The 26,405-nt window shown below is 38.7% G+C and overlaps 1 protein-coding gene across 12 annotated transcripts in view; it reads left to right on the top strand.

Moving 5' to 3' along the window:
* Mpdz (multiple PDZ domain crumbs cell polarity complex component) overlaps nucleotides 1–26,405 on the top strand; it is a 155,190-nt gene that overhangs the window by 12,702 nt on the left and 116,083 nt on the right. For all 12 annotated transcript variants that reach the window (XM_087547763.1, XM_087547761.1, XM_087547757.1 and 9 more), the window contains 2 exon segments: nucleotides 8,944–9,012; nucleotides 11,096–11,262. In XM_087547763.1, coding sequence (XP_087403889.1) covers nucleotides 8,997–9,012; nucleotides 11,096–11,262 — 183 coding nt within the window. In that variant the 5' untranslated portion in view covers nucleotides 8,944–8,996.

Raw genomic sequence — 26,405 nt, 5'->3', positions numbered from 1 at the left:
TTCCATGCAAGAAAAAGGACCAGAGTTTGTATACTCAGAACCTATGTAAATAATCCAGGCAACATTGGAGATCTCCTTAGTCTGATAACTGGAAGCCAGAGGACTGGCTGGAGTCGTTAGGGGTCCATGAACCCTGTGTTCAGGTAGACCTTGCATCAATTAAAAAATAGAGATCTGTCAAGGATGATGGCAATGTCAACTTCAGGCCTCCAAATACATAGGCACATATGCACTCTTATACACATGATGTGAACACACAGACACACAGATACAGACACACATCATACTATATACAAAAAGGAGTTTTCAGTAAGTGGGAAAGGTATCATAAAACCTTTGGCTTTGCCACATGGATAATAATGGGGCAGTTTGCTGTTCTTACTTTAGAAGTGAGGAACTTTGATTAAATTAAGGACTTATTGTGATAGCTGTTGGAAATACAAAAATACAGAACTTAATATACAGGCATTACGTCAGATACAAATTAGTAATCAAAATAGTTTTGTATGTCTATTGCTTGTAGGCATTTGCAAATGTTAGCTATAGCTGACTTTACCAAGTGGTTAGAACAACTCAAAGAGGACAATACTCAGCCTAGCATCACATAATTAAGAAAGTGAATTGTTTATTCAAGAGACTTACCTAAAAAAGCAACTATGAAACTCGGAAAGCCCAGCTACCTGAATTATTTAATCTGAAAGCCTGTAAATGTTGCCTGTCCTATATCATGACTGTTAGAAGCCAGAAGTGGGACTTGATGCTGTGGACTTCCTTGACTGTGGATTCCCAGGTTGGATCTATCTACACGTTGGCTCTGTTGTTTACAGGCTGTCTGCGTGGGGAAAACACTGACTCCTGAGCCTCTGTCTGAAAGCATCTGTGAAGAGCACATATCATCAGCTCAAGGGAACGGGGACAGGATACGTAGTTCACAGACAGTTCAGTTGTATTTAGTAAGACAGGTTTCTCTGTGTAACCCTGGCTATCCTGGAACTTTCCAAATAGACCAAGCTGGCTTCTAACAGAGTTCTGCCTGCCTCTGCCTCCTAAGCGCTGGGACGAAAGGTGTGCAGCACCATGCTCTGCACGTTGCAATTGTATTAGCTGCTGTTAGTGAGCAGCATATTTGAAAAGCTCCGAATAGATGGATTGTTGTGCTCATTTGTAGATTACAACCCTGCCTATACTTTAGATATTTCAGTGGAAATATGTTTAAAGTAGTGTTTGATGGAGGATTATGCCTGAGGAGTAGGGCTACTTTTTTCATCAGAAAAATTATGCAGAATATGGCCAGGGCTTTAATCTTTCCTCCTTCTTCCCCCCCCATTTCTAAATTCATTTGTAGCCAAAATAATTTAAATAAGTTTGATGTTTTATAATGTAAAGTCTTCATATGTCAATTTTGGTATCAAGAGGCATATAATGAGGCTACACTAACATCTCTGGTGGTGTGCTTCTGTGTCTATAAAATCTGGTGTTAGCAGGCTTAGAGATAAAACATAGAGATTTTACTATTTTAAAATAATCCATCATTAATAATTGTGAAAGAAAGTGTTGATGCATTACACCAGCTGAATTTGAGGGTTTTGAAGAACTCTCTGGAAAGCACTGTAAAGAATGGGCTTAGACAGTGACGGTATGCTCACTCAAAACTCTCAACTCCCTCACAGCCCTCTCTTCCCTGAAGAGACCTGGAACTCAACCCAGAGGGCTCACAACCCATTAGTCACCACAAGCAAAGCGTGGGAGAGAAAATGGCCACATTAGTTATAGCTCTAAAGTGTTGTTTTCTTACCAGACAACTGCAGATCAGAAACATGAGCCTGCCTTTTCCTGAGGTAACTTGTAAACTTTCCCTTTACTCCAGCAAAGGGAAATCATGGAAGTCACAAAGTGAATATAGAAGCACTGATTGATGAGGAAGGATAAAAATATCTAATTATGTGCAGTGTTTTGTAGCTCAGGGTAACTATGTAGGTGGTATAATAGAGGACACCCTTGATTTCTGTAGGAAAGATTCAAGAACTGGAGAAACACGTTGGGAAATAGTGGACAATGTTTGTAATAGAGTTACTCTTAAGAGCTAGAAAGAAAACCGTAGAAAATGACATTGGAAGAATTGTATATACTTGAGGTTGTTAGACAGAACCTTGCCTCTCTCCTCTCCCCACTGTCCTAATTCCATAGTGTTTTTCAGTGAAGTTTGTCTCTATTCACTACCTTTTAGAACTCCACTAAGGAATGCCTCTGTTAGAGTTGACAAAACCACATATTGTTCTGCCTCGGGATTGGCTCTCCCCTCTCACCAACTCAATGGAAATCTTGTGACTGAGTAGGAGGCCAAGGAATGACAGACATCTTCAGTACCAGCCTCTCCTTCTGTAACTATGAACTCTTGCAGACCAACTGCCAGCTGTGTTCTGTGTCTATGGGGATGCTTGCCTCTCCATGCATTTTATAAGCACCAAGGACACACTGTGCTCAGGCTCACTGGGGAATTGCCTTGTTCCAGGCAGGCAAAAGGACAAACAGCAAGCACCAGGAGTAACTTCCCCAGAGAATTAATTTCCAGTATAGGAATTACACCTGAGGCCACAGAGTTTATCCTTCTGTGGGTTTGAGGTCTCCAAAGAAAACAGTGGCAGAAGTGAGTTGTTCTGTGGGTTCCTGGCTGGATCTGGACTCTCCTCGTATTGACACATTTATTTGCCAGAGCCACCCTTGGAGGAATCCCTCTGCCTGGTTCTGTCCAAAAATATGTGTGGCATCTGGTATCTTGGCCCTTAACCCTGAAAATGTGGTAGTGAGCAGAGGCAAACTGCCTAACAATCCAAATTCCTTTGACGTTCACCGGGGAGTAAGAGAGCAGAAGAGAGTGAATCTGTTCGAAGCACCATTTCCTGAGTCAGTATGCTGAGGGCAGTTGACTCCGGAGAAGGCTCCTGTCATCTAGGGGTGTGGGTAGAAAATAAGAGAGATATGCCAAAGACAAGGTATCAGAACCCCATTTTAATGTTTATTTTGGATTCTTAAGGATAACAACAACAGCAACAACAATAACACAACAACTTGCTGGAAGAGGCGGAGGGAAGCCATAAATAATAGAATCACTGTAAGCAGATTTAATTTACCTTGTATTCTTTAAGATTGTTCCGCCAGCTTTATAGTTGAAGGGCAGCAACAGCTGTAAGCCACAGACTTAGAGACGACCGGTTTACGTGAACCAAGACCAAGGCCAGTGAGTGTGTCTCTCAGCTACGTATGTGTTGAGGTTTTTCCAACTCTAGAATTGACATTGGAGTAGATTACAAGCAGAGGATAAAAGAATTTAACTAAAAACATACACATTATAATTTAAATGTGTAACTCGGGAAGTAGATACAAGTCTATAAAAACAGTATTTTTGTGTTTTGGGGTGTCTGTAATTTAGGAAGGAAATACTTAAGTTTTTGAAGGGGTAAGAATACCTCTCCTTGAGGCAGCCGTTTAAAAAATGAATGCAGACATACATGTAGACCAAACACACATACACAAAAAATAAAAGAATAAAACAAGTAAAAATAACTTTCAAAATCCACTTCAATTCAAAGCAAAGTTAATTCAAATTTATTTGTTGTATAAATATATCCATAACTTATAAAATGTTTAAACTATAATTTTCTGTGTATCTCATTTCCATGGGATCTTTGTTCCCTAAAAAGAGGGGAAGTTTTAAAACAAAGGAAGTGAATAACAGTAGGAATCCTAAGAAATGAAAGGAAATAATATCATTGATACCTCTTTCTCTTCTTTCTCTCTCCCTCCCTCCCTCCCTCCCTTTCTTTCTTTCTTTCTTTCTTTCTTTCTTTCTTTCTTTCTTTCTTTCTTTCTTTCTCTCTCTCTCTCTCTCTCTCTCTCTCTCTCTCTCTCTCTCTCTCTTTCTGGGGCGGGGGGCAGGGTTTCTCAGTGTAGATCTGACTGTTCTGGAACTCACTCTGTAAACCAGGCTGGCCTCAAACTCAAAGATCTACCCACCTTTGCCTCCTGAGTGCTGGGACTAAAGGTGTGAGCCACCATTGTCACCTGGTGCAAACTTCTTTAAAGCATGTGGATTCTCAGTTAAAGCAATGGTTTCTGCTTATGAGCTTGTTTATCTGACTGTGCATTAGTGCATTTTCCTATAGTTTAGTATTGCTATATATCATGACTTTGTCATTCCAATATATGTGAAAGAGAATGAGTTTAACAGATTTATGTTTGGGTTACCCATTGCTTCATAGGAAGAAACTTTTAAAGGTTTTGTGTTGGATGCAAATCCAGAAGTGACCAGCAGCAGCCCCTTACTACCTACCATGGCTCCATGGCTCCATGGCAGTTCCTCCAGGGAATACCCACCTTGGAGGAAGGTAGTTCATAAAAGGGGTGGCCTTGTTTCTCAGCTACTCTAGCATTGCCTTAGTCATTGTCACTTTTGGAAACAAGTCCCAAACATTGAACCATTTTACCAGTAAGTATTTATACACTTATTGATCTACTTACACAAAGAGTTTAGCTTACTTGAAAGAAGGAAAGGCGAATTCCCTGTAGATAGATATTCCCTGACTTGAGGCTACCCTACTTGTTGACTGCCCCATAGGTGACTGCAGCTCATGTTTGGACTGTGCCCTTTTAAGCCAGGGATGTACCACTTGAGTACTGTATATGTATAGACTATAAAGTGTTTTATTTTTCAAAAGAGCTCAACTATTCTGTGCTTCTCAATTTAATTTTTGAAAACTAGACAGTAAGTCTATTCTTTAACAAATAAGTTTAATTTATTGTGACTATAAATCTCCAGACTTGTTTCAGTCCGTTGATTTGTGTTTCTTGTTTGATGTTCTTTTCCTCTTTGTTTCCAATCTCCAAGAATGCTATATTTTGTTTTATAGTATTTCCACCAGGCATGTGTGTATGTGTGTAATTATTTATTTACTGATGTAGTTTAATATGTGAATTTAAATACACATTATTATTATATTATATTATATTATAATAATAATTATTATTATATTATAATATAATATTTTTCTGACGGAGTTTGAAATGAGAGCATTTTAGCTACCTGTGAAAGCCGATTTTAAGCGAGAAATGTTTTCCTTGTCTGTTAGCATTGTTTGGCATCCTACATTTTCATTGACGTCACTGATATTTGTCATGTGAGCATAGCATTAGTGAACTTCCACTAATCCCGAAGTTGGTATTTAACTCACAGCCCTACAAAGGTAGCAAGAGTTTGTCTAATAGGAGATAATATTGATCAGTATGTCTAATAGGAGATAATATTGATCAGTATGTTTAATAGGAGATAATATTGATCAGTACATGAAGTAGTTTATGAAGTTAAACTTTTTTGACTTTGGAGTAATTTTAGAATTAACAAATTCTGCAGTTATTGTAGGAATTGAGAAAGACTTATAACTTTGATCATGAAAATAAAACTTGCATTGAGGAAAGCATTTTTGATCCTGGCCTAGAAAATGAGGGAGACAGTTCAAAGGAGGAGATGCTAGTCAAAGGCTGCTTGCGCCTACTGGGCAGCTGTGGTGTGGGCAGATGCTATGCTGTGCCCCTGCTTTGGAGACAGCAGTTACATAGTTACAAAGTCGGAAGCATAAATGAAAGTATGCACCTTGCTCTCACAAACTCTTGCAGATATGACAGATTACCTGTGGGGGATTACAGTCTGGCATTTGTCTGCTAGCTTCAGGAAGTGCTGAGGCAGCTCTGCAAAGGACAGATGCTAAATTTAAATGCAGGGGCAGGTGCTGAGCTACCCTGATGAGCCACGAAACCAGTGCAATGAGCTTTAACTATTTTATATTTATTTATGTTTTAGTAAGAATTGAGCATATTAACTATAAAAGCGAGCATTTCCTGAAGCTCCTCCCCAGAGAGTTATTTCTATCTGTGCCAGTTGGGTAATTTTTGTTTTGAGGGTCATCAATTTGACACAGCTAGGAACAATCTGGGAAGAAGGACCTCAGTTTTAAAAATGCCGTTGTCAGACTGGTCAATAGCAAGCCTATGGAATATTTGCTTGATGATTGTGGGAGGGCCCAGCCTACTGTGGGTGATGGCATTCATGGGCAGGTGGTCCTGGACTGTATAAGAGCCAACGGAGTGAGCCATGAAGAGCAAGCCAGGAGGCAGCTTCCCTCCACTGCCTTGGTTTCAGTTCGGCTCTGACTTTCCGTCATGACGGACTATAACCTACAAAATGAAATAACCCCTTTCTCTCCAGATTACGTTTGGGTATGGTGTTTTCACAGCAAACAGAAAGCAAACTGAAGTGCTAGAGCAAAGCATTTTGTTTTGTTTTTTGTTTTTGTTCACGTGTTTGTTTTCTGCTAGTTGCTGTGAGATCCGCATTCAGAATGATGTGCTGTGTGAAGCACTGACTGGCTGCATACGTTTATGTCTGATTCTTCCAGAACAGCTTGCCAGAGAGCAAAATGGCCAATTAGTGAGTGCTCCTCAATAAAGCCAAACATTTAGCTTATCTTTCATTCCTTGCAAAAAATAAATAGTGCTGTGTACCCTTGTTGGGCAGTGAAATGGTCATTGAGGATCTGGGAAACTGTCCTTATCATAAAAGTTTATAGAAAGCACACAGGCCTAAGATTGTAAATGATGTCTTAGTTTTACTAAACAAATACAAATATAATAGGATTGTCAATTAAATTACCAGTTAAATTTGAATTTTAGATTTTAGTATAAATATCACTAAAGTTTTGCAGGAGTTGTATACTACGAAATTAGTCATTTTTCCTGTAGCTCAAATTCGAGTAGGCATTGTGCTTATGTTTGTTCATTCTGGATGTGCTCAGTCGAGCTGCAAAACTAAAGAAGAACGCAGCACTTCAGTGCTTCCTTCTCTCTCCTCTGGCCTGGCCACCTTTCACTGTGAGCATTTTTGTGAAATGCATGAAAATACTTTTTTATAAATATGCAGCTTTGTGGTTCGTACAAATATATATCCATTAATCTCCTCAGACCATGGATTTCACATTCTCTTGGTTTATACAGGTGGTTGCACCTTAGACACCTTCTCACACATTCTATTTTAAAAAATCGATACCTCTACCATGTGATTTTATTTTCCAGGACAGTATAGAAAACGGGAGATAGAAGATGAGTTCAGTGGTTCATGTTTCTTATCCTTGGCAGGAGAGGGAATGGAATTAAGAGCTTGCAGACTACATAATGAGATTAAGGTCTGCCGGGGCTGCATAATGAGCCCTGTCTAAATAAGTAGGGGCAGTAGGATAGAGCGTAGGCTTGGAAATAAGGCAGGGGGTTTCAAGTCCAACTTCCCCACTTAAGGACTCTGTGACTTCGGCCGAACACTCTTTGGGGCACCAAAGGAGCACTCTGTCAGGCACTGGAGGAACACTCTAAAGGGTACTTGAAGGAACATTATATTTAGGCAATATGAGGACCCTTACCTTTAAGATGTCGTCTCTTCTCAATTCCAAGTCCATTGAGTAATGATTGGTGTGTGCTTCAGAGTGTGTGACTATTGAAATAGACTTTGGGTCCATTTATATGTAACCTGATAGTGTAGTGCCCACAACTAGAACTTATGGATGGTCGATAGTTGGTGTCTACTGCTTCTATGGGTCTCTCTGTTGGGGGATTAAGTCTTAATTTTTGAAATGCAACAGCTATGTTTTGAACACTAATATAAATAGGTTTACTTTATCTTGAGTATTTTTAAAGATTGCATTTTAAAAGTGATTTGTTTAAAATATATGAACATCACATAGGTGATAAGTACTATTATCTTTCTTTGATAGAACTACTGATAGGTTCGAAAAATGTGTAGATCCAACTGGATCAGATTGTGTGGGCAGTTGGTTGTGTTGAATGTCTATACTAGTTTAGTTCATTTTAGACTTTATTTAGACTGAATATAGTTTTCTTCATTGGTTTAACCTTTATAGGTGTGCTGGTTAGTTATTTGTTGGTTTCTAATCAACTTGACATAAACAAGAATCATCTAGAAGTAGAAGCTTCAATTGAGAAAATGCCTCAAGCAGATTGGCCTGTGCATTTGTCTCTTGGGCCTTTTCTTAATAATGATTGATGTGTGAGGGTCCAGCCCACTGTGGACTGTGCTACCCCTGGGCAGATGGTCCTGGGTTGTATAAGAAAGCAAGCTGAGTCAGCATTCAGAGCAAGACAGTAAGCATGAGTCTTCCACAGACTCTACTTTCTGTGTCCGAGTTCCTGCTTCGGTTTGTGTTCTGCACAGTCCTTCAGTGATGGATCATGTCGGGGAGAGAGAAACCTAATAAACTCTGTTCTCCACAAGAAAGAATGGTCAGTGTTTTACCACAGCAACAAAGAATGAAGTAGGAGAGAAGACAGTGCTTTACATGGTCATTCTACCATTGAAAAGAAGAGGAAAGTTGTGAGATGAAATTTTCTCCTGGTGAGGAGCAGCACTGTGTAACATTTAAACTGTGTACTCTGGAGCCAGATGGTGTGTGTGTGTGTGTGTGTGTGTGTGTGTGTGTGTGTGTGTGTGTGTGTGTGTGATATCTCAGCTTCACACTGGTGATGTCACCTGAGGCAAGGGACGTATTCGGTTTGTTTCCTCTTGTAGGTGGGTAGACAGTGTGGGTTAGGAGAATAACTGAACAGTGTGTTTGAATGCCGCCCAGCATGCTGTAACTGCACTGGGAATAGTTCTTCCGTTTACCTCCCATTGACCTTCCAGCCCTTCCCTTCTTGCATCTCAACATTATATGTTATTATTGCAACTATTAGGCATGTTTTAAAATCATTTCTTTGCTGTGTATGAAACTGTTACATTTAAGTCAATATCATTTTAATAAAAAGAATGGTAATACCACCAAGCACTTTTCAGTCTTTAGATTTCATTAAGACGTAATGACTCCATTTTATTTCCTTTCTCCTCAGAGTCTCCTTTTAGTTGGTGTTTGGCATCATTATAGTTTGGCATCTTGAAGAAGATGTTGGAAACCATAGGTAAGAAGGCTTCTCTTTCCTCTGTGGCTGTCAGAAGCGAGCATGCTTCAGCTGCTTTCTCAGTACACTATTCTCTATATAGCTATAGTAAGTTGGATTAATTTCTTATCCAGTAGCATTGAACTAAGTCATGCATTTCTATATTTGTGCAATTTTATTCACATTGTTATAGAAACAATCATTCAAAATAAATAAACATATGAGGGAGTGTACAAGCTTAATAAGCTTGATAGAAACTCTACTCTGTTTTATGAACTGAATAATGACTTTTAGGTGTCACTAGGAATCTGACCAGTAAGCTAATACTACAACAGGATTGTTATTCTTACTTGTATGTGTGCAGGTAAAGCGCTGCCCAATATGGCAGTAATTGTACCTCAAATTCCATTTAAAATAGTTTAATTTCTGCATGAGATAATTTTGTCTGAGAGATCAGATTTCCTTCACTTGTGTGTGAGTACTCTCTTCCCCACACTGCAGCGTGGGCCAGTGCTTTAGAGAGACGGGTTATAGAAAGCCGGGCACACTGCAGTGTCTCCAGGTAGTTCTTGGGCCTGGGTACTGAAGGGTGTGCACAGTTCACTCTGACAGCTCAGCAGTTGACAGTTTTGAGGGAATGGGTCAATAAAAGGAAAAAGAGCTATTGTGACATTTGACTCCTGACTCTGTTCCTACTCTGATCATAAAATTCTGTGTGGTCACATTTTCTGTGTCTCATTCTGTATTGAAATCTTAGGCCATAAACATTGTTGGAACACATAGGGAAGTTCCTTATACTACAAGAGAAGGAAAGGGAAAGTGTGGCTTCCATTAAAACACCACTTTCTGGATTTCGTTCTGTTAGCGGTTACTAAGTAGCATTGTCCTGGAAGAATTGATGTGCATGTTAGTAATAGAGTTGTGTTCTAACTTATACAGAACAGAGTTTTCAGGTATCTCTTTATCAACCTTTGCTTGGAATTTCTGAATGAATTTTTAGCTTGATTGTGTGTTTGTACTCATGATCAACATGATTTTGTATTTAGTTACCCAGTATCTGTGGAATGCCAGATGTTGTTCTGTAAGCACTGTCTCTGGTGGTGATCCTCTCTTTTCTGATTACTGTAATATAAGTGTAATATTGCATGTAATGTACATGAAATAGATGCATATGCTAATATATATACACATATGTTGTATATACTCTCATGACTGTGAGATGACATATTGGAAGAATTTCTATTTGATAAAAAAATTGACTAGTGAAGTGTAAGAACTTGTGTTTGTATAATTCAGGAACATGTAGAAGTTCACTGGTGGAAGCATGTATATAAGGTGCTAGGATTATCAGATCATAGTCAACATGCTTGCTTTCATAAGACACGGATTCATAATACGCGTAATAGTGATCTGAATTATATGGGTTTGAGACATTTATAAATATGCTACTTAAGGGTAAAACATTCCAAGGGTAGAAATAGTACGCTGAAATGTCTGTTATTGAGCATTCCTAAATTATCAAGTATAGAATACTTAATCTTTTAATATATGGAGTTATTATATTTTAGATGTGATTCATCACTCACAACAACATCCACTTATTAATGGGTAATTTATCTGTCTTTATTATATGTAAATACAATGTTGTTTATCTTTTTAAGAAAAGAGACTAGACGGTTAAGGCCGTGTAAGTCTTTATGTGACTTTCACAGGAGCTGGGGCATCTGGCACTGAGTCCGTTACACATCCTTCGCGTCAGTTTCTGTGACTTTACAACCCTTTGCTTAAGTGTGTACGATACCTCGTTCCTGCTTCAAAATGAGCTTCACTGTGAGAAACAAAGATTTTAGTCTTCCTCTAGGTCCTTAATCTAACCAAGCAGCTACTTAATTTTGAGAAAAAAAGTATTTAAAGTCTTAAAACTTTACTGTCCTCCAACTGAATTAAAAGACGTCTATCTTTTTATAGCTTCACACTTGGCTCATATATGACAGTGCTGTGCACTTCGGGGGATTATTTTGAGGTTTCTGAAGGTGTAAGAGTCTTCACAGATTTCACAAGCCTTTTGAATTCTATTATTGACTGAAGCTTCTCTTTGGAATAGACAAAAACCGGGCCCTGCAGGCAGCAGAGCGCTTGCAAAGCAAGCTGAAGGAACGCGGGGATGTTGCAAATGAAGACAAATTGAGCCTCCTGAAGTCTGTCCTGCAGAGTCCACTCTTCAGTCAGATCCTGAGCCTTCAGACTTCTCTACAGCAGCTGAAAGACCAGGTAGGGCGCCATCACCCACAGAGGCCCTCATGGTGTGGCAAAGATCTTGTGAAAAAAGCCTCTCACTTTTCCAAAGCAGACTTCTCTCCGCGTTAATAAATAATGAAGTCACTTAAACCAACAGACATTCAGGCTCTCTGTGCCTGTTCCTTGCTGGTTATTTTTGTACCCGTTGTTGCGGATGGTGTGACATTATGTTGAAAGCTCGTGTGGATGCCTAGACACGAGCTCCTGCGGGAGGAAGGCTGATGAGGATGTTGGGGCTGGGCGGCTGCACTCTTGGTTTTCATCATCACTGAGCCCCGTTGTTCATGTAATCTTGTTCATTCAGATTCCGACGTTCAGTACAGCTGCAGGATTTGAGAGTAGCATGAATTTGTATGTTTAATCATGTGTGTGAGGAAGGGAAGTCACCTCTGTTTTGACAGTGAAAGGATAATTACATTGTCATCAGCTAGAGGAACTGCAATTCTCACTTCTTAAGAGTGTGCAAGTAGCACTTGCTTCCATGACAGCATCAGATGGTGATAAACATTAGGATTTCTAAATGTAACACCATGTTTTATTCCCTGTAAAAATTATGAACATTAAAAAGTTTGAACATTTATATTAAAACTGAAAGTGTATCACATGACAGAATGAAAACCAAAGTCAGATGTTCTTTGAACTTACTTAATTTAATCACCATTTTGCAGGTTTTAAAAATATTTTTAAAATAGTTCTTATCCTCTCAAGGTTTGAAGTCAATTTAATTATGTTCTCATGTTTTTATAATTAATTTAATGGTTATGGATGACTTGCTAGCAAATATTCTGCCTTAAAAGGATAAAAATGAAACTTAAAAACTAGTTTCATAATTCAGTGCATGAGCATCTCTAATGCGACGGGTATTGCAGATGTCAACACAGAGCCGAGGAGCATTGCCTCGTTCCTCCGGCCCTAACCTAGATAACCTAGATGCTTTTGGAATTCCCCATAAATAAAAAGAAGAATCTGCAGGAACATTTAGCTATCGGGCTGAGGAGATACAGCAGTCAACAGTGTCCCCAACCCTAGAAGACTCTATTAACAGACAAACACGTGAAGAGCTGTAAGCTGGGTATGGTGGTGCTGAGCAGAGAGAAAGAAATGGATCCTGCACACAGGAACTTGCAGGCATACACACATAACCATAAGCTATGCTTCTGTAGCGAATTTCATTTTGATGATTTAAAATGCCATGGTTGTAAATTTCAAAGGAGTTTTTGTTGCATGTGTGTGTGTTTCTCTTCTTGGTAAGATACTAGAAAGACCAGATTTCAATATTGATGGGCTAGCGACCTTTCGGAGAAACCAAAACCAGCGTCTAGAATATAAACATAAATATGGAATGGTAAATTATGTTTGTATTCCAAGAGTGAGCAGAAGTCTTCTTTGTGTATTGTGTGAACATGTAGTTGTAATGACAGGAAAGTCAAGTCATATGCCAAGTATGTTAAGATACACTAGTAGTCAAGCAAAGTAGCTGGATCTTTGCCTGTTAGGCAGCCTTCTGCAGGGAACAGGGTTTGTGTCCACTGTGTACATTGAAAGGACACAGATGGCCTACAGATTGCACTTTCTGGTGTTTCCAAGTGGAAATAGGATATTACTCTAGGGCCATGTGGGCCTACACGATTCACATGAAGCCTACTGAGATAGATATCCATTGAGTATTGTAAGGAGTTTCACAAAGTATAGCCTACTGTGATTTTTTTAAATATTTATTTATTTATTTATTTATTTATTTATTTATTTATTTATTTATTTATTTATTGTACAGTTCACTGTGACTGTCTTCAGACACACCAGAAGAGGGCATCAGATCTCATCACAGATGGCTGTGAGCCACCATGTGGTTGCTGGGAATTGAACTCAGGACCTCTGGAAGAGCAGTCAGTGCTCTTAACTGCTGAGCATCTTTCCAGCCCCCTACTGTGATTTTTATTACAGATATAGGAATGTCTCTGATACTACAGAGGACAGATTGTTTCATGACGATGTACAGTTTATTTAACTCTGTAGACAGACTGACAGGCAAGAGCATGGCCAGACCTCTGAGAAGAGTTGAGGCCTCCGCACCAGAAATAGATAGCATGATGGGACTCTGAAGAGAGGAAATAAGAATGTAAATGGCCCTTCTTACACCATTATGAGGATGGGGGTGCTGCGTAATACAGGTCTGCAACGAGGCTGTTGAGTTCCCAGGCAGGAGGCAGGGAGGGGAGAGAAGCAGGACATGTGTCCACCAAAACCTCCCTTGCTGTAAACCTACTTCAGCTAAGTAGGGACCACAGACTGAGTCTCTGTCGGTTGGCATCTATGAAAGGTGGGAGCTGTTGTAGTTTTCTGGGCAGCAGCTGGATTCTGATGTTACATTCTTACAGTCTGTGTTCAGGATTAGGTCGTGAGGTCCTTGAGTCCTGCTGTCCTGTCTTAGATATCTTTGGATTTTTGTCTCATTGACTATCTGTCCATAGAAGAGGAAAGTAGTAAGACAAGGAGGGACATGTGTAGCTCTGTTTGTCACGGTGGCTCAAGAAGCTCAGAGCTGTGTTTCTAAGGCAGAGTTTGAAGTGGACATGGGTTTTGTACCGCCTTTGGGATCTGCAGCCTGTTTTAGACCTTTTATTTCTTGTTTCTTTCAGAAGCAAACTTGATGCCTGTGAGTCTCTCAGAGGTTGGTTGGTGACTGTCCCCAGGACATTGAGAGTTTGCATTTGCATATGTATTTTATGAAGTTTCTCCAGTCTAGTATAGGTGGATGCCAATTCTTTTTTCTCACCAGACTTCTTATTTTGTGTCTAGTAAAATTTCAGATTCTTCATAGTATTTTCTACTTTAAAATTTAATCGTAAATATTCTAGACATTATCATGTTAGGTTTAAAAGTACCACTATATGAATGTTTATAATTTAATAATTCATATAAAATTTGATTCATGCTCTTAATCCAATGGCCATACAAATTACCAATTGCTAGTTTTAACTTGTTACCTAATACCTATGTGTATATTTGCTGTACAATTTTGTATGCACAGCAGGTGGAAATTACTGCTTCTGTCCTTTTCGTTTTCTATCTTCAGCCCCTACACCATGCCCAGTATCAGTCTGTGTCTGCTAGAGAAGCTCGAGGTGTATATAGTATACTGACGAACATGATCATATTGTTGCATTAATGGCAGATGCTGACATGCTGTGTTGAATTAAACCTGCAATTTTCCCCCTCCAATCCTTCTCGTTACTTCTATTCAATAATGTTTAATTTTTCTAATTTGCTTCTACAGTATTAAGACTGCCCTTAGAAATCAAACTGTTTCCCTTTGGCAAATTAAACATTTGACAGGTGTAACTGAGAGGGCAAAAAAGCCGTGCCCTGAAGGGATGTGCTATTTAAATATTGTCAAAATTATTAGCAGCTCTGAGAGTATAATTGATGCCTCTGTTTAACTCCGCCACATTGTGTATTGTTCGAACGCCAGCTAAAAGGATGTATGCTATTAAACCTGAATAATCTCTAATCGCTCCAGCTCATTTCCTATTGCACGGTTCCTGTTTAAGTGAAAAGAACTGCGACTGTGTGTCAATGATCTGTCAAACGCAGGTCCTCAAGCAGTGTCCTGTGTCACCTAGTCATCACAGCTATTAACTACAGGGCTTAATGCGTATTCATGAAAAAAATCTCGCTATTGTGGGAGAAATAAACACGTTAGCAGTTTAATAATAGAATCTTGTCAGCCTTGAGCATATCGGATTTGCATATTTATTCAGTGAAGGTGCTCCAGTCCGGTATAGATGTAGATGCTTCTTACCTGATTAATTAATTATCTTGCTTTATGAATGACCATGGGCACTAAATAAGCATGTAGGAACACTGCGAATTAAAATTATTAATTTTAAATAAAAATTTAGGATGGGGGTTTATAAATTGACATTGGCAAGATTATTTTTGAGCCATGACAATAGACTAATGCTGAGATTGGAGAAATGGTGTCCCTAGCTCAGGTTACCAAAGATGCTTCACTGCAAAATGAGCCTTGGGCCAGGAATATCAGGGACCACTTCATAAAGAACTTTAGCATCTGTGGTATATGGCATTCTTCTGTATTTCTGGTTTGGTTAATGTTTACAGGTTCCTAGTTGATCCATCTCTTCTCTTTCAAAAATATGTTGGTGCGTACATGTTTTATTTAGAAGATTTAGAAGTGTAGTACATAGTGATATATATATATATATATATTCATCTTAGACTTCTCCTTGAAAATTTTTAACTGAAGAAATGCTGTTACATGGTATTATTGTTGGCAGTTAGAAAAAATAGATCATTAAAACAAATCACTTTCATTTTTGAAGTGCCATCTGTACATTGTAAATTGTTTTTTTTATATAATTCTGTACTTGTAAATTTTACCTGTTTACATTTCATACAACTCCTGATGACAAACAGCCTGAAAAATGAACAAAAGTGACCACAAATGCAGACTAAAATACCACAGTACTGGATCTGCGGATACCTAAGGACCTTGACTTATAAAGTTCATATCATTTAATTTTGGTTTCCAACGATCCAGCAAAGCCAAACCAAATTATAAAAGAACTGGGAGTTGTAAACTTCTTATTATGAGACATTCATTGAACTAAATTTTACCATGGCAATGATAATTTTTAGCACACTAATGCTTTTATGGAGTATTTATAGGTGTTTACAATATCTTTGTTGAACATTTAAAACCAATGAAAAATAGTAAATAATAAGATAGGGTTCTTACCATTTCAGGGAGAAAATAGAACACAAGAAGACAAAGTAACAAATGCTATGATGGAAAGAATTATTTAGGTTTGATTAATAGCCCCAAACAGAAGGGACAATATTTAAAATGCATCATGAAAAGTGACACTTTTCTGCAAAGATGAGGGGATAGTTCAGGTGGAAGGAAGAGTAATTTGTATGCGTACAGAGTGCTTTTGAAGTGAGAGTATTGTCGGCATTCAGTTTGGCATTCAGTTTTGCTTGACCTACTTGGAGGTGGTAGAGCTGCTATTGGTGTATGGTGGGTAGAGCCTGGGAAGTTGTCACCTGCCCATCATGCCTAGCACAGGCTCACCCTCCCCCAACATGGCCCCAACCTCAGGACCCACATTGAGAAACCCTGGCTCCATCCACACCTTTACTCATCAGTATTCCTTCATGATAAAAGCCTTGAAGAGAAGAGTTATACTGGAGACCTAGCTCAGTATAGTCTACAGCAGTCTAGAGCAAGCACACAGTCAACATCATGTTAAAAGGGGAAACATCAGGAATAAGTACCTATTCTGCTTTCTGTTCTGCATAGTACTTGGAGTCTGAGCTAGAGCAATAGGAAGTGAAGGGGCTGGAGGGATACAGATAAAAAGGTAAAGCATGGAAGTTTCCTCATTAGCAGATATGACTCTCTATGTAAAAGAAACAAAACTAGTGGTTCTCAACCTCCCCAATGCTGCGACCCATTAATACAGTTAGTTCCTCATGTTGCGGTGACCCCACCAATGTAAAATTACTTCCATTGCTACTTCATAATGTTATTTTGCTACTGTTATGAATCATAATGTAAGTATTTGTGTTTTCTGATGGTCCTTTGGGGGTTATGACCCACAGGTTGAGAACTGCTGCCTTAAATGCCCCAGCAGAAATGCATAGGTTTGTGTGTGTGTGTGTGTGTGTGTGTGTGTGTGTGTGTCCCATAACAAGATTAAAGTTAGAGGTTTTGGTAACATTTTGATAAATAACAACTTTGAGGATGATTTGAAAATACATAAACTGTTCTTCAGACGAATGCTATTCTTCATATTCCTGATGCTAAGGATACAGTATTCTGTCTTAATATAGCGGTGGATTTTCTGATGAAGGATAAATGAAGGAACTCTGAAGAGATAGAGGCAAATGCTGCGTGTGTACTTTCTATCACTTGAGTGGCATGAGCAGGGTTATACCTGAAATGTCTAGTTTTATCTGTAAACCTAAGGGATCAAGTGTACGTCCAAATGAGATATGATGCTGTTAAGTTGTAACATCATCAGCTCTGACAACATCTTATAGTTTAGACAGAGGGAAAAATGAGGTCTTGGCAGATGACTCTGAGGATAAATAAATTGTTTCTCAAGAGTGAAGATCTGAGTCTGGATTCTCAGAAACTTCATACGACCTGGACACAGCAGAAAGTGTCTTTTTGTGAGCATTTCTGAGGATGTAGAATGTGGAGATAGGAGAAGCTTCTGATGTGCATGAGGCAGTTATCCTGGCATAAATAGTGGCAAACAATTCAAGAATATGTCTCATATAATATGAAAGATGAAGACGGATAGCCATGTACACACATCATACACATACACATACAAACACTTTCATCAAAAGAGAAATGAAAAGTTTTGGAACTTGAACATTTAAATATGGGGTGAGATACAGGTGTATATGCTTGCCATGGTGTGTGAGAGGGAGTCCGAAGTCAGCTTTGTGAAGTTAGTTCTTTCCTTTCGCCTTTATCGGGCTTTCGAGTATTTAACTCATGTTATCAGAGGTGAGAGCCAATGTCTTAACCATCTTCCTAGGCCACACCCACACCCCCAACACCCCCCCACATGCATACATGTTTATTTTTGTGTGGCAAGTGGATGTACGTGTGGGGATATGTGTATATATATATGAATGAAGGTCAGAGGACAGCTTGGTGGAGTTGTTCCTCCCTTACTTTTGTGTGGGTCTGGGAAGCTCTGGTTGTCACTTTTGTGTAGTAAGCAGCTTTACCTACTGAAACATTTCACTGGGTATATGAGCATTTTATTACTTAATTTGTTTTAACTGAAAAATGCTATTTTGTGATGTTTCTCTTAAAGAGTGTAAATGCTTGTGTGCCCCCAACTTATATTTTGTTATCTAATAAATTTCCCCCTTTCCCTAATTCTAGTTTGTGTGGAAATGGCGATGCTCCATTTGTAGGCTGTGAACTAGTTAAAGCAAAATGACTCCCACTTCCTTGGACTGTCTAGTTAAGCTCAGGCTTGTTCTTATGGGTGTTGGAGGACAGAAAGAAAAAAGAATTGTAACGATCGCATTAATACAGTTATCTAAAAACAGAACACAATTCTTACCAGTGTGTATTGTTTATGAAAACGGAAAAAATATTTTTTTATGTCTGGAATAATTTTAAGAGAGCATGTGGCTGGTTAAGATGACTGGTATTTCTTGAAATGCTGATGTACATCATGTAGAAGTTGAGAGGAACGTTCTTTCACTTATTGTGTAGAAAGTTCAAATTCTGTGTTTTGAACAATAACGGCTTCAGATGTTTGTTCATTGACTAAAAAATAAGTATATAGGCACTTAGTGCACTAAGTCTTATGTTCCTTGATTAAGAAGCCACTATTTAAGCTTAATGCAGAGCTGGTTCAAATGCAGCCATGTTTCACTGTGGAAAGTTCCTGTGCATCTGAAATAGCAAGTGGTGCTAATTATGTGGTATTTTTGGGAGAAAGATAAAACTTCAGAGAATAAAAGAACAAAAACAAAACAAAAAGCTAAATGAAGTTTACTGGGTATATGTAATTGAATGTTTTTTGTTTTGTTTTGTTTTGGGTTTTTGATATGTTTTGGTTTTTCATATATATACATATATATATATATATTTGATATATGTGATATATTATATATAATTATCTAAGAGTTTAAGAACAAGTCTGAAGGAATGACTTAGTTAAGAGGGCTCATTGCTCTTCCAGGGGATCTGGTTTCAGTTCACACATGCATACACATAATTAAATAAAAATTTTAAGAAAGGAATTTAAGAACACTATGTACATTTGAATCCGTACCAGCAGCAATTAGCTTCAGGAAGCTCTTGTATATGTGGACCTTGGATTGCTTACCTAGTGGACCAGTCGGCCATATTTCCATTCTGCCCAGCAAAGAGGCAGAGCTTCTGCAGTTGCGTGTCTTACCCAAGACCATGCCAGTATTCAAGGTAGACCAAGGAGGACAAAGCAGGCTGGTTCTACCCAAACCAATGACATTTGACTTTCAGTTTCTATCATTTCTGACCTTGGTTAACTTTGTAAAGGAATGTGAGATTTAAAAAATTAAAATGAATGACATTTCTAAAGGGAAATGCACAGAAATGTTTTAAAGTTTTAGATTAAGATTTCCAATTGGCTATGAAATTGTATTCTAAATTTTAGTCTTTAATTATAAAAGTTTCATCCTAACTTTATTTATATTTATAATTTGCTATATGTTATGGGTTAGTTATTTGAACTGGGTTAGGCAGGAATGGGGTTAATGTCTCTGTACCCCCTACCCACACACACACTTGCTGCATTTGTCCTTAGGGTTATTTCTCCCTTTCTCTAAGCATATTGTGAACAGTTAATAGTTTCATTTGTCTTCTGGAGATCTGATAATGATGGCAAAATCATTGTAAGACCCTAATGTCTTATCTAAACTTCTGTTTTCCTTGGTACAGTAGTGGATTAATTCACTTTATCTTGGTGCTCTTATTGCCTTGATGTAGAACATTTCAGTGTACTTTGATGGTGATATATTTTGTCAAGACACATTCCTTGAATTTTTTCCCTTGAGAGATTGCCTGAAGAAACACAGTTCTTGAGATTCAAACGAATTAATGCTCTCCTGAGGTATGCATAAGCACGTGTACAGACTGCTGTGTGCCGTGATACTTAGGGTGCGGCAAGGCGAGCGTTGTGGTTAGTCAGAGTTCAGGCTGGCTGAACTGTGCCTAGCTTACGTTTGGATACTTTGTATCCCATATATACGCAGGCTCAATGATAATAGCGTACTTAACTTGTAAACACCATTAAAAATGCTGAATGCCATGCATTCAATATGTATAATTCTTTAATAAGAGATGACTTTTTAAAAATAGAAAGACAAGTAAGCGGAGTCCCTTTGGAGATCCTGTACTTTCTCAAGAGTAGAAACTTTGTTGAAGAACTGTCTGTCATGGCCTCATCACCACTGTCATCAGCATGGCCTGTCAGTGTCTTCTTCCCCCAGGACTTGCTCTCAGCACAGTTCTGTGTCACCATGACATTAGTGTGAGAATGCAGAGGGAGGAAGTTGTCATGTTCTGAGGAGGATATGCAAGCACGGGAAGATCACATGGCAGCGCTGGTATCTGGGCCTGCAGGCTGAAGCCAGGACCCCAGTCTCAACTGCAGGGCCCCCTGTTGTTCATGTTTATTAACTTCATAATTATTGAGCATAATTTAAGGATTTCCTCCTGACCTGAGGGCTTCTTAGGACTATTTATTCTCAGTTTGTTGGTATATGATTTTGTATTGGCTTCTGTTACTGATAGATTTCAGTTATTGATCTTAAGACTTTATTCATATGATCTACACACACACACACACACACACACACACACACCCTCACACCTGCCATTGCCACCACCACCTCAGCCACTACCACCACCCTCATCACGACCATCATACTTCTTAACTGAGCATGACCCTGTCTTTACTAAAATAATGGGACCATAATGAAATGAAAGGCCTAAAGAGTAATCTAGTACTTTAATAGCACTCAGTAAATATTACCTGTCTTTTCTTATTAGTGAATCTTCCATACTGAAATTTAATATTCTAAGGCAATGCTTTTTTTTGGTTTCATGATGACTTACATTCTTAAAATGTATGTAAAGCTTGGGCTAGAGAGATGTTCCGCTTTGCAGTCATGAGGATCAAAGTTGGGGTCCCGGCACCTTTATCACAAGCCCTGTATCCATAAATGCCTGCAGCCAAGTTATCAGGAATAGTAATGTCCTCTTCTGGCCTTTGTTACAAAGGTGTAGGTCCCTGGGCACACAAGTACACATCCTCTTGCAGACACATACACATACACACGTACATACACATAAGTAAAATAAATCTTTCATCTTATTGATAAAGAGCTATAAAATGTTTTAAATTTTATTCCCAAGTATCAACCATAATAAACATCAAAGTTAAGAAATGCTTTAAATATTTATTAATTCATATACAATAATTATGGAAAATCCATTTTATGTTTAAAAATTAGCGAGAGGAAAAACTTTGCTTTGTATTTTCTGTACATTTCTCTGCTCTAATTCTTGACTGAGTGGCTGAGGTGGTGGCAGCGGTGGCAGTGTGTGTGTGTGTGTGTGTGTGTGTGTGTGTGTGTGTGAAGATCATTTACTAAAACCTATCAGTCACAGAAAACAATGCAAAAGCACATAACAATCTGAAAAAAACAATCCCAAGGAGCCGTCAGGTCATGAGGAAATCCTTATGCTCAGAGGAAAGTTGGACTCCCTTACCTGCGCTTGCATTTATGGTTTTACCTGGCATATATGGGAAAAGATTGACCTTGCATAGATGTGTGCACTGCAAAAGGAAAATAGTTCTTTTAGCAAATTGTAGCTATCCTTCTATATTTGAAAGGTTTATTGTTTTTATTTATGTGCTGTGTCTGTGTGCCAGGGTGTGAAGTGGGCATGCGGTGCCTACAGAGGGCAGAAGCCGCATTAGATCACCTGGACCTGGGGTCACGGGCTGCTGCGAGCTGTGCTGTGATTGGAACTGAACTCAAGTCCTCTGCAAGAGCAGCAAATGCTTTTACTTCGAAGCCATATCTCCAGCCCCTGCCATTCTTCTCTGACAGTCTTCCAGGAGCTGTGATGTTTGTCCTAAAGGTTAGGTAGAGCATGGAGACTGGGACTCGAGTATCTCAGAGTCTGTTACAGTAAAGCCTAGTTGTTTGTCATGGATTTCATTTCTGTTTTTTACCCAAGCATAGTATCATATAACTTTGGCCACTTGAAAAATTTGGAGATTGACAAAATTAAATGTATACTTATTTATACAATCAAAAATAGTACTTGCTAATAATATTTGAGATCTTATCAACAAAACCTCTTAGATATGGGATGCTGTCAAGCTCAGGGTGGCAGATATTGGCTCTAAAATTCTAATTTTCATTTGAAAGCGCTGTCATCATTATTGGTAACAACTCTGACAACTGTTTTACTTGATGTGAACCTCGCATTTTGAAGAAGTGTCTCTCTTTCATATACTCAGGAATACACAGTCATAGTTTGAATTTGAATCATATTTTCAGATATGTACATTCAAACTTGGCCAGTTCAGCTTGCAGTTCAAAAGTAGTCGTTTTCCTTGCTCTCTTTTCCAAGGTCTTTTTTTTCCCTTTATATGACAGTGCAGTAAAAAACCATGAACTAAAGGGAGATTTTTTTAAAGGACTTTTAATCACTCCCTCAGGGACTTTTGGGCCATCTACAGTACCTGCACTTGGGTGGCTGGGGCTGGAGAAACACTCTGAGTTTTCAGCCAGCCTGAGCTGAACAAGGCTCCAGGGTAAGACTCTGATTCCAGAAACCCAACAGAGACCAACCAATGAGGAAAGAAGCAAAGAGAAACACCTGAAACCTTTAAGTCATTTAAAGGGTAGGGAGATAGGCTGCTATTTGTGATAGAGGAACTGGAAGTATTTCTGGTCATCTTTCTTTTAATCTCTACAATATAAATACTCTGTGTACCCCATTAAAATAATAGAAATGGAGATAGCATTGAAGCAGATGGGAGCAGGGCTGGGGATACAGCACAGTGGTAGGCGTTCTTGCCTTGCATGCTCAATGCCTAGAGATGAAGCCCTAACACTGCCAAAACAGAACTATTATTTTTGAAATTAGAACCTCAATAGAAACTAAGGGACTAGGCAAAAAGTTCTTTTTATACTTCACTTAGTTATGGAACTTAATTATTTTATTATATTGGTTGTGGATATGAAAATGCACGCACTCAGCACATAGCTTGAATGTGGTGCTCAGAGAACTGCTTGTGACCATCTCTTCTGCATGCTGGTCCCAGGGACTGAACTCAGGTCCTCAGGCTTGGTGGCAGGTACCCTTCTTTTCCTGTTGAATTGTCTCATAGCACCTAGAACTTAATGGCTTTAAAGAGTAAACTTTGGGTTTCTTTTATAACAGCAATAAAGAGTTTTAAACACAGTTGGGACTCTTCAAACTTCTGTTCCTTCTTCACACAGAGCGCCCAGTGCTTTATACATTTGTTATGAAAGTGGGGGGAAAGTCTCAATTCTGAGAGTCCTTTAGAAAGATTGTAAAGGCCTTCTCCAGAATGTCAACTTATATAGTCCGACGGAGTACATTGCATTGTGCTTGAGTACACAGTTTTGTTTAGTGTATCTAGTGGCCAGATTTTTATAAATACTCTTTGTAATTTTAGGAATGAATAAAATCATTGTGGCTGCAGTTTTGAGTGAAAAGTAAAATGCTATAAAATAGGATAACTGGTGAAGTGGCCGTTGGTTTAAATCAGTGAGCACTGTATAGTGTACAGTTTTGCACTTGACGCTGTCAATCACTCACTAATGAGCACTGCGCTGGGTAGAGTAGTGATTATCTCTATATACTTTACTAAATACCAGAAAGGAAAAGTCAAGAGTCTTACCTACTCTTTAATTCATTTCCTTCTCTAGGCTTTAAGTGTTCTTTCCTTCCATCTCGAGTTTTATAGCTGGTAATTTCTGCTTTCTAGCACAGGGGAGTGTTATGAGAAATAGGCCGTGGGAACTCAGCACTCAGACGTAATGGGAGCAGGTGCAGAGTTTACATCTCCATCACTCAGAGTGCATCCTTGAATCCTTGGAGTAAAGGATTATTTTCTAAATTGAATCTTTTCATTTATTAAGTCTATCGGCTGAAGGCAGTTAGAATCGACTTTAAGAGTATTGTAGATTACAGGTTCTAGACCACTGTCCAATCTGCTCTTAAGAATTCACAGCAGAGAAAGAAAGATATCCAGCTGCTTGGCGTAATTTACAGATAATTTTAAGTACAGTTTTTTTATGAATATTTTACACTGTAACTGGGGAAAGAAATTTGTCACTTACTGCCTCCAACACTGCCCAGTAGCACATAACCTGATGGTTAACAGGAATCTGAATGAATGAAAGGGAGGCCTCCCTCAGACAACATGTAAAACTGTGCTTGTGTGTGACGATGCTGTCCTTCCATGGACCAACATCCCATTTTGTTTGCATGTCAGAACCTTCCGAAAGTACACATTCCTTTTGTCTACGAATGTCTCCGATTACACCGTGTGATTTTGCCTACTTTGTCAAAATTAAGGGTTTTAGAGTTGCCATCCCCTTTTTCGGTCCTCTTTTCTGTTCTGATGTTTAGCTGTCTATTTTTATGCCAGTGTCAGCCTGCCTTTACCACTAGAGCTTTGCAGTGGAGTTTGAGGCTGGGTATTGTAAAATGTCTTTCAGTGTTCTTATTCCTTAGAATTACTTGGTTGTTTGTGGTCTTCTGTGGTTTTACTTAAATTTGTTAATCTTTTTTTTAAATCTGTGAAATATGATGCTGGAATTATAATAGGTATTGAATTAAATTTGTAGATACATTTTGGTAGTACAGTCATTTTAGTAATAATTGCCATCCCAGGAGCACGGAGGTCTTCCCATTGTCTCCAACGGCGTCTAATTTCCCTTTTCCTTGTCTTGAAGATTTATGATATAGAGGTCAGATATGTTTATAGTTAATTTTTTTGGTTATTTATAGGAGAGTGCATTGTGGATGTAATTAAGACTACTGATTTTTAAAAACACTGATATTCTAGCTTGCAATGCTAGCTACTATGTTTATTAGATCAAGAGTCTTTTGAAGTAGGTAATCATTCCATAAAGATTTTGAAATATTATTCCATACAGTCCAGCACCCTTGAAATCCATCCAAATTGCATTAATAGTTTGTTCCTTTTTCATGACTAAGGAATCGTTCATGGTATGGCTACATCTCTTGAAGAGAATTTTGCCAGTTTCCATTATTATTGCAACTACAGAGGAAGTTGCTACTGTGAGCAGTTAGGTAGAGTGTTTTTGCTTGTAGTTTGTTGGTGCTGTTATTTTGTTGTTGTTGTTGTTGTTGTTGTTGTTGTTTTTGCTGCTGCTGCTGTCAGGACAGATTTCCATTGTGTAATCCTCTTGCCACAGCGTCCTGCATTACAGACATAGCATCTCACTGTGTCTGGCCTTCAGCTTAGGGTTTTGCTACTGAATAATGCTCAGGAGGTTGTATGGTTAGGACATGCATAATTTCCCCCAGAAACTACCAATTTATCTCCCAGTGAATATATATTGATGTTTTTTCCACATTCTCCCTATTTTAGGAGGTATAAAATAGATGTTTTTATGTTTTTAACTGACTCTTAGTGGTACTGAACATCTTTTGGTACCTGTTTTCCAGTCCTGTACCCTACTTAGTGAAATGTTTCTACTTTTGTTCATTTTCAAATGACTTCTGTTTCCTGATACTTTGTATCCTTGTCCCTGTCCTGTCAGACCACATGGAAGATGCACAGAACTCAAAACCTTTCAACCCACTCTAATCCCATCCCTGCCCTTCATGTAACTGCATGCACCAGCTCTCCATAGATACCCCAGACTCTGCCGATGTGTATTGTTGCTGTTCTGAGTAATTGGTACTGATTCACTCACCTTTTAATCCTTGTTTACTATTCATTAACCATGGACCTCCTGCCTTTTGGACTCGCTCTCTAAGATTAGGTTCTTTCTGGCCCCACATTTATTCTGTTTTTTCTTTCCCCTCCAAACCCACGACAACAGGTATGTTTGCATACATGTGCTGTGAAAACCATCAGTATTTATGCCCAGTTTGTTGAGTTTTTTATTTTTTAATATTTGCTTATTTATTTAGAGATAGAGTCCCTTGAATCATGATCCTGTCTGTCTTTTGTTGATATTACAAGTGTGTATAGTCACCTCTGTCTTAGTTTTTAGTCACTCTGCTCAGTTGTGGCTCACAAAGGGAGCTTCTCTTCTTTGGGGTCAAGTTTAAGCTTCATTCTTCTGGATGTGCTGTAGTCAGGAGCCTCTAAAGTAGAAAGATGGCAGTGGTCTCCGCTTTCATATATTCCTCTCCTTCATTGTCTGTTACAGCTACTGCTCTGCTTCTCATTGTTAGAACATGCTAGAGTTCCTGGCCTCTTTTTTATAGTTGAATATGCTGTGTTTTATAAAAAACAAAATGAGCCAGGGATATGTTTGGTAGG

The sequence above is a fragment of the Rattus norvegicus genome, chromosome 5, assembly GCF_021556685.1.
Source record: "Rattus norvegicus strain SHRSP/BbbUtx chromosome 5, alternate assembly SHRSP_T2T, whole genome shotgun sequence".
NCBI lineage: Eukaryota > Metazoa > Chordata > Mammalia > Rodentia > Muridae > Rattus > Rattus norvegicus.
Note: the sequence above shows the minus strand (reverse complement) of the source record. Positions and strands in the feature narration are given on the sequence as shown.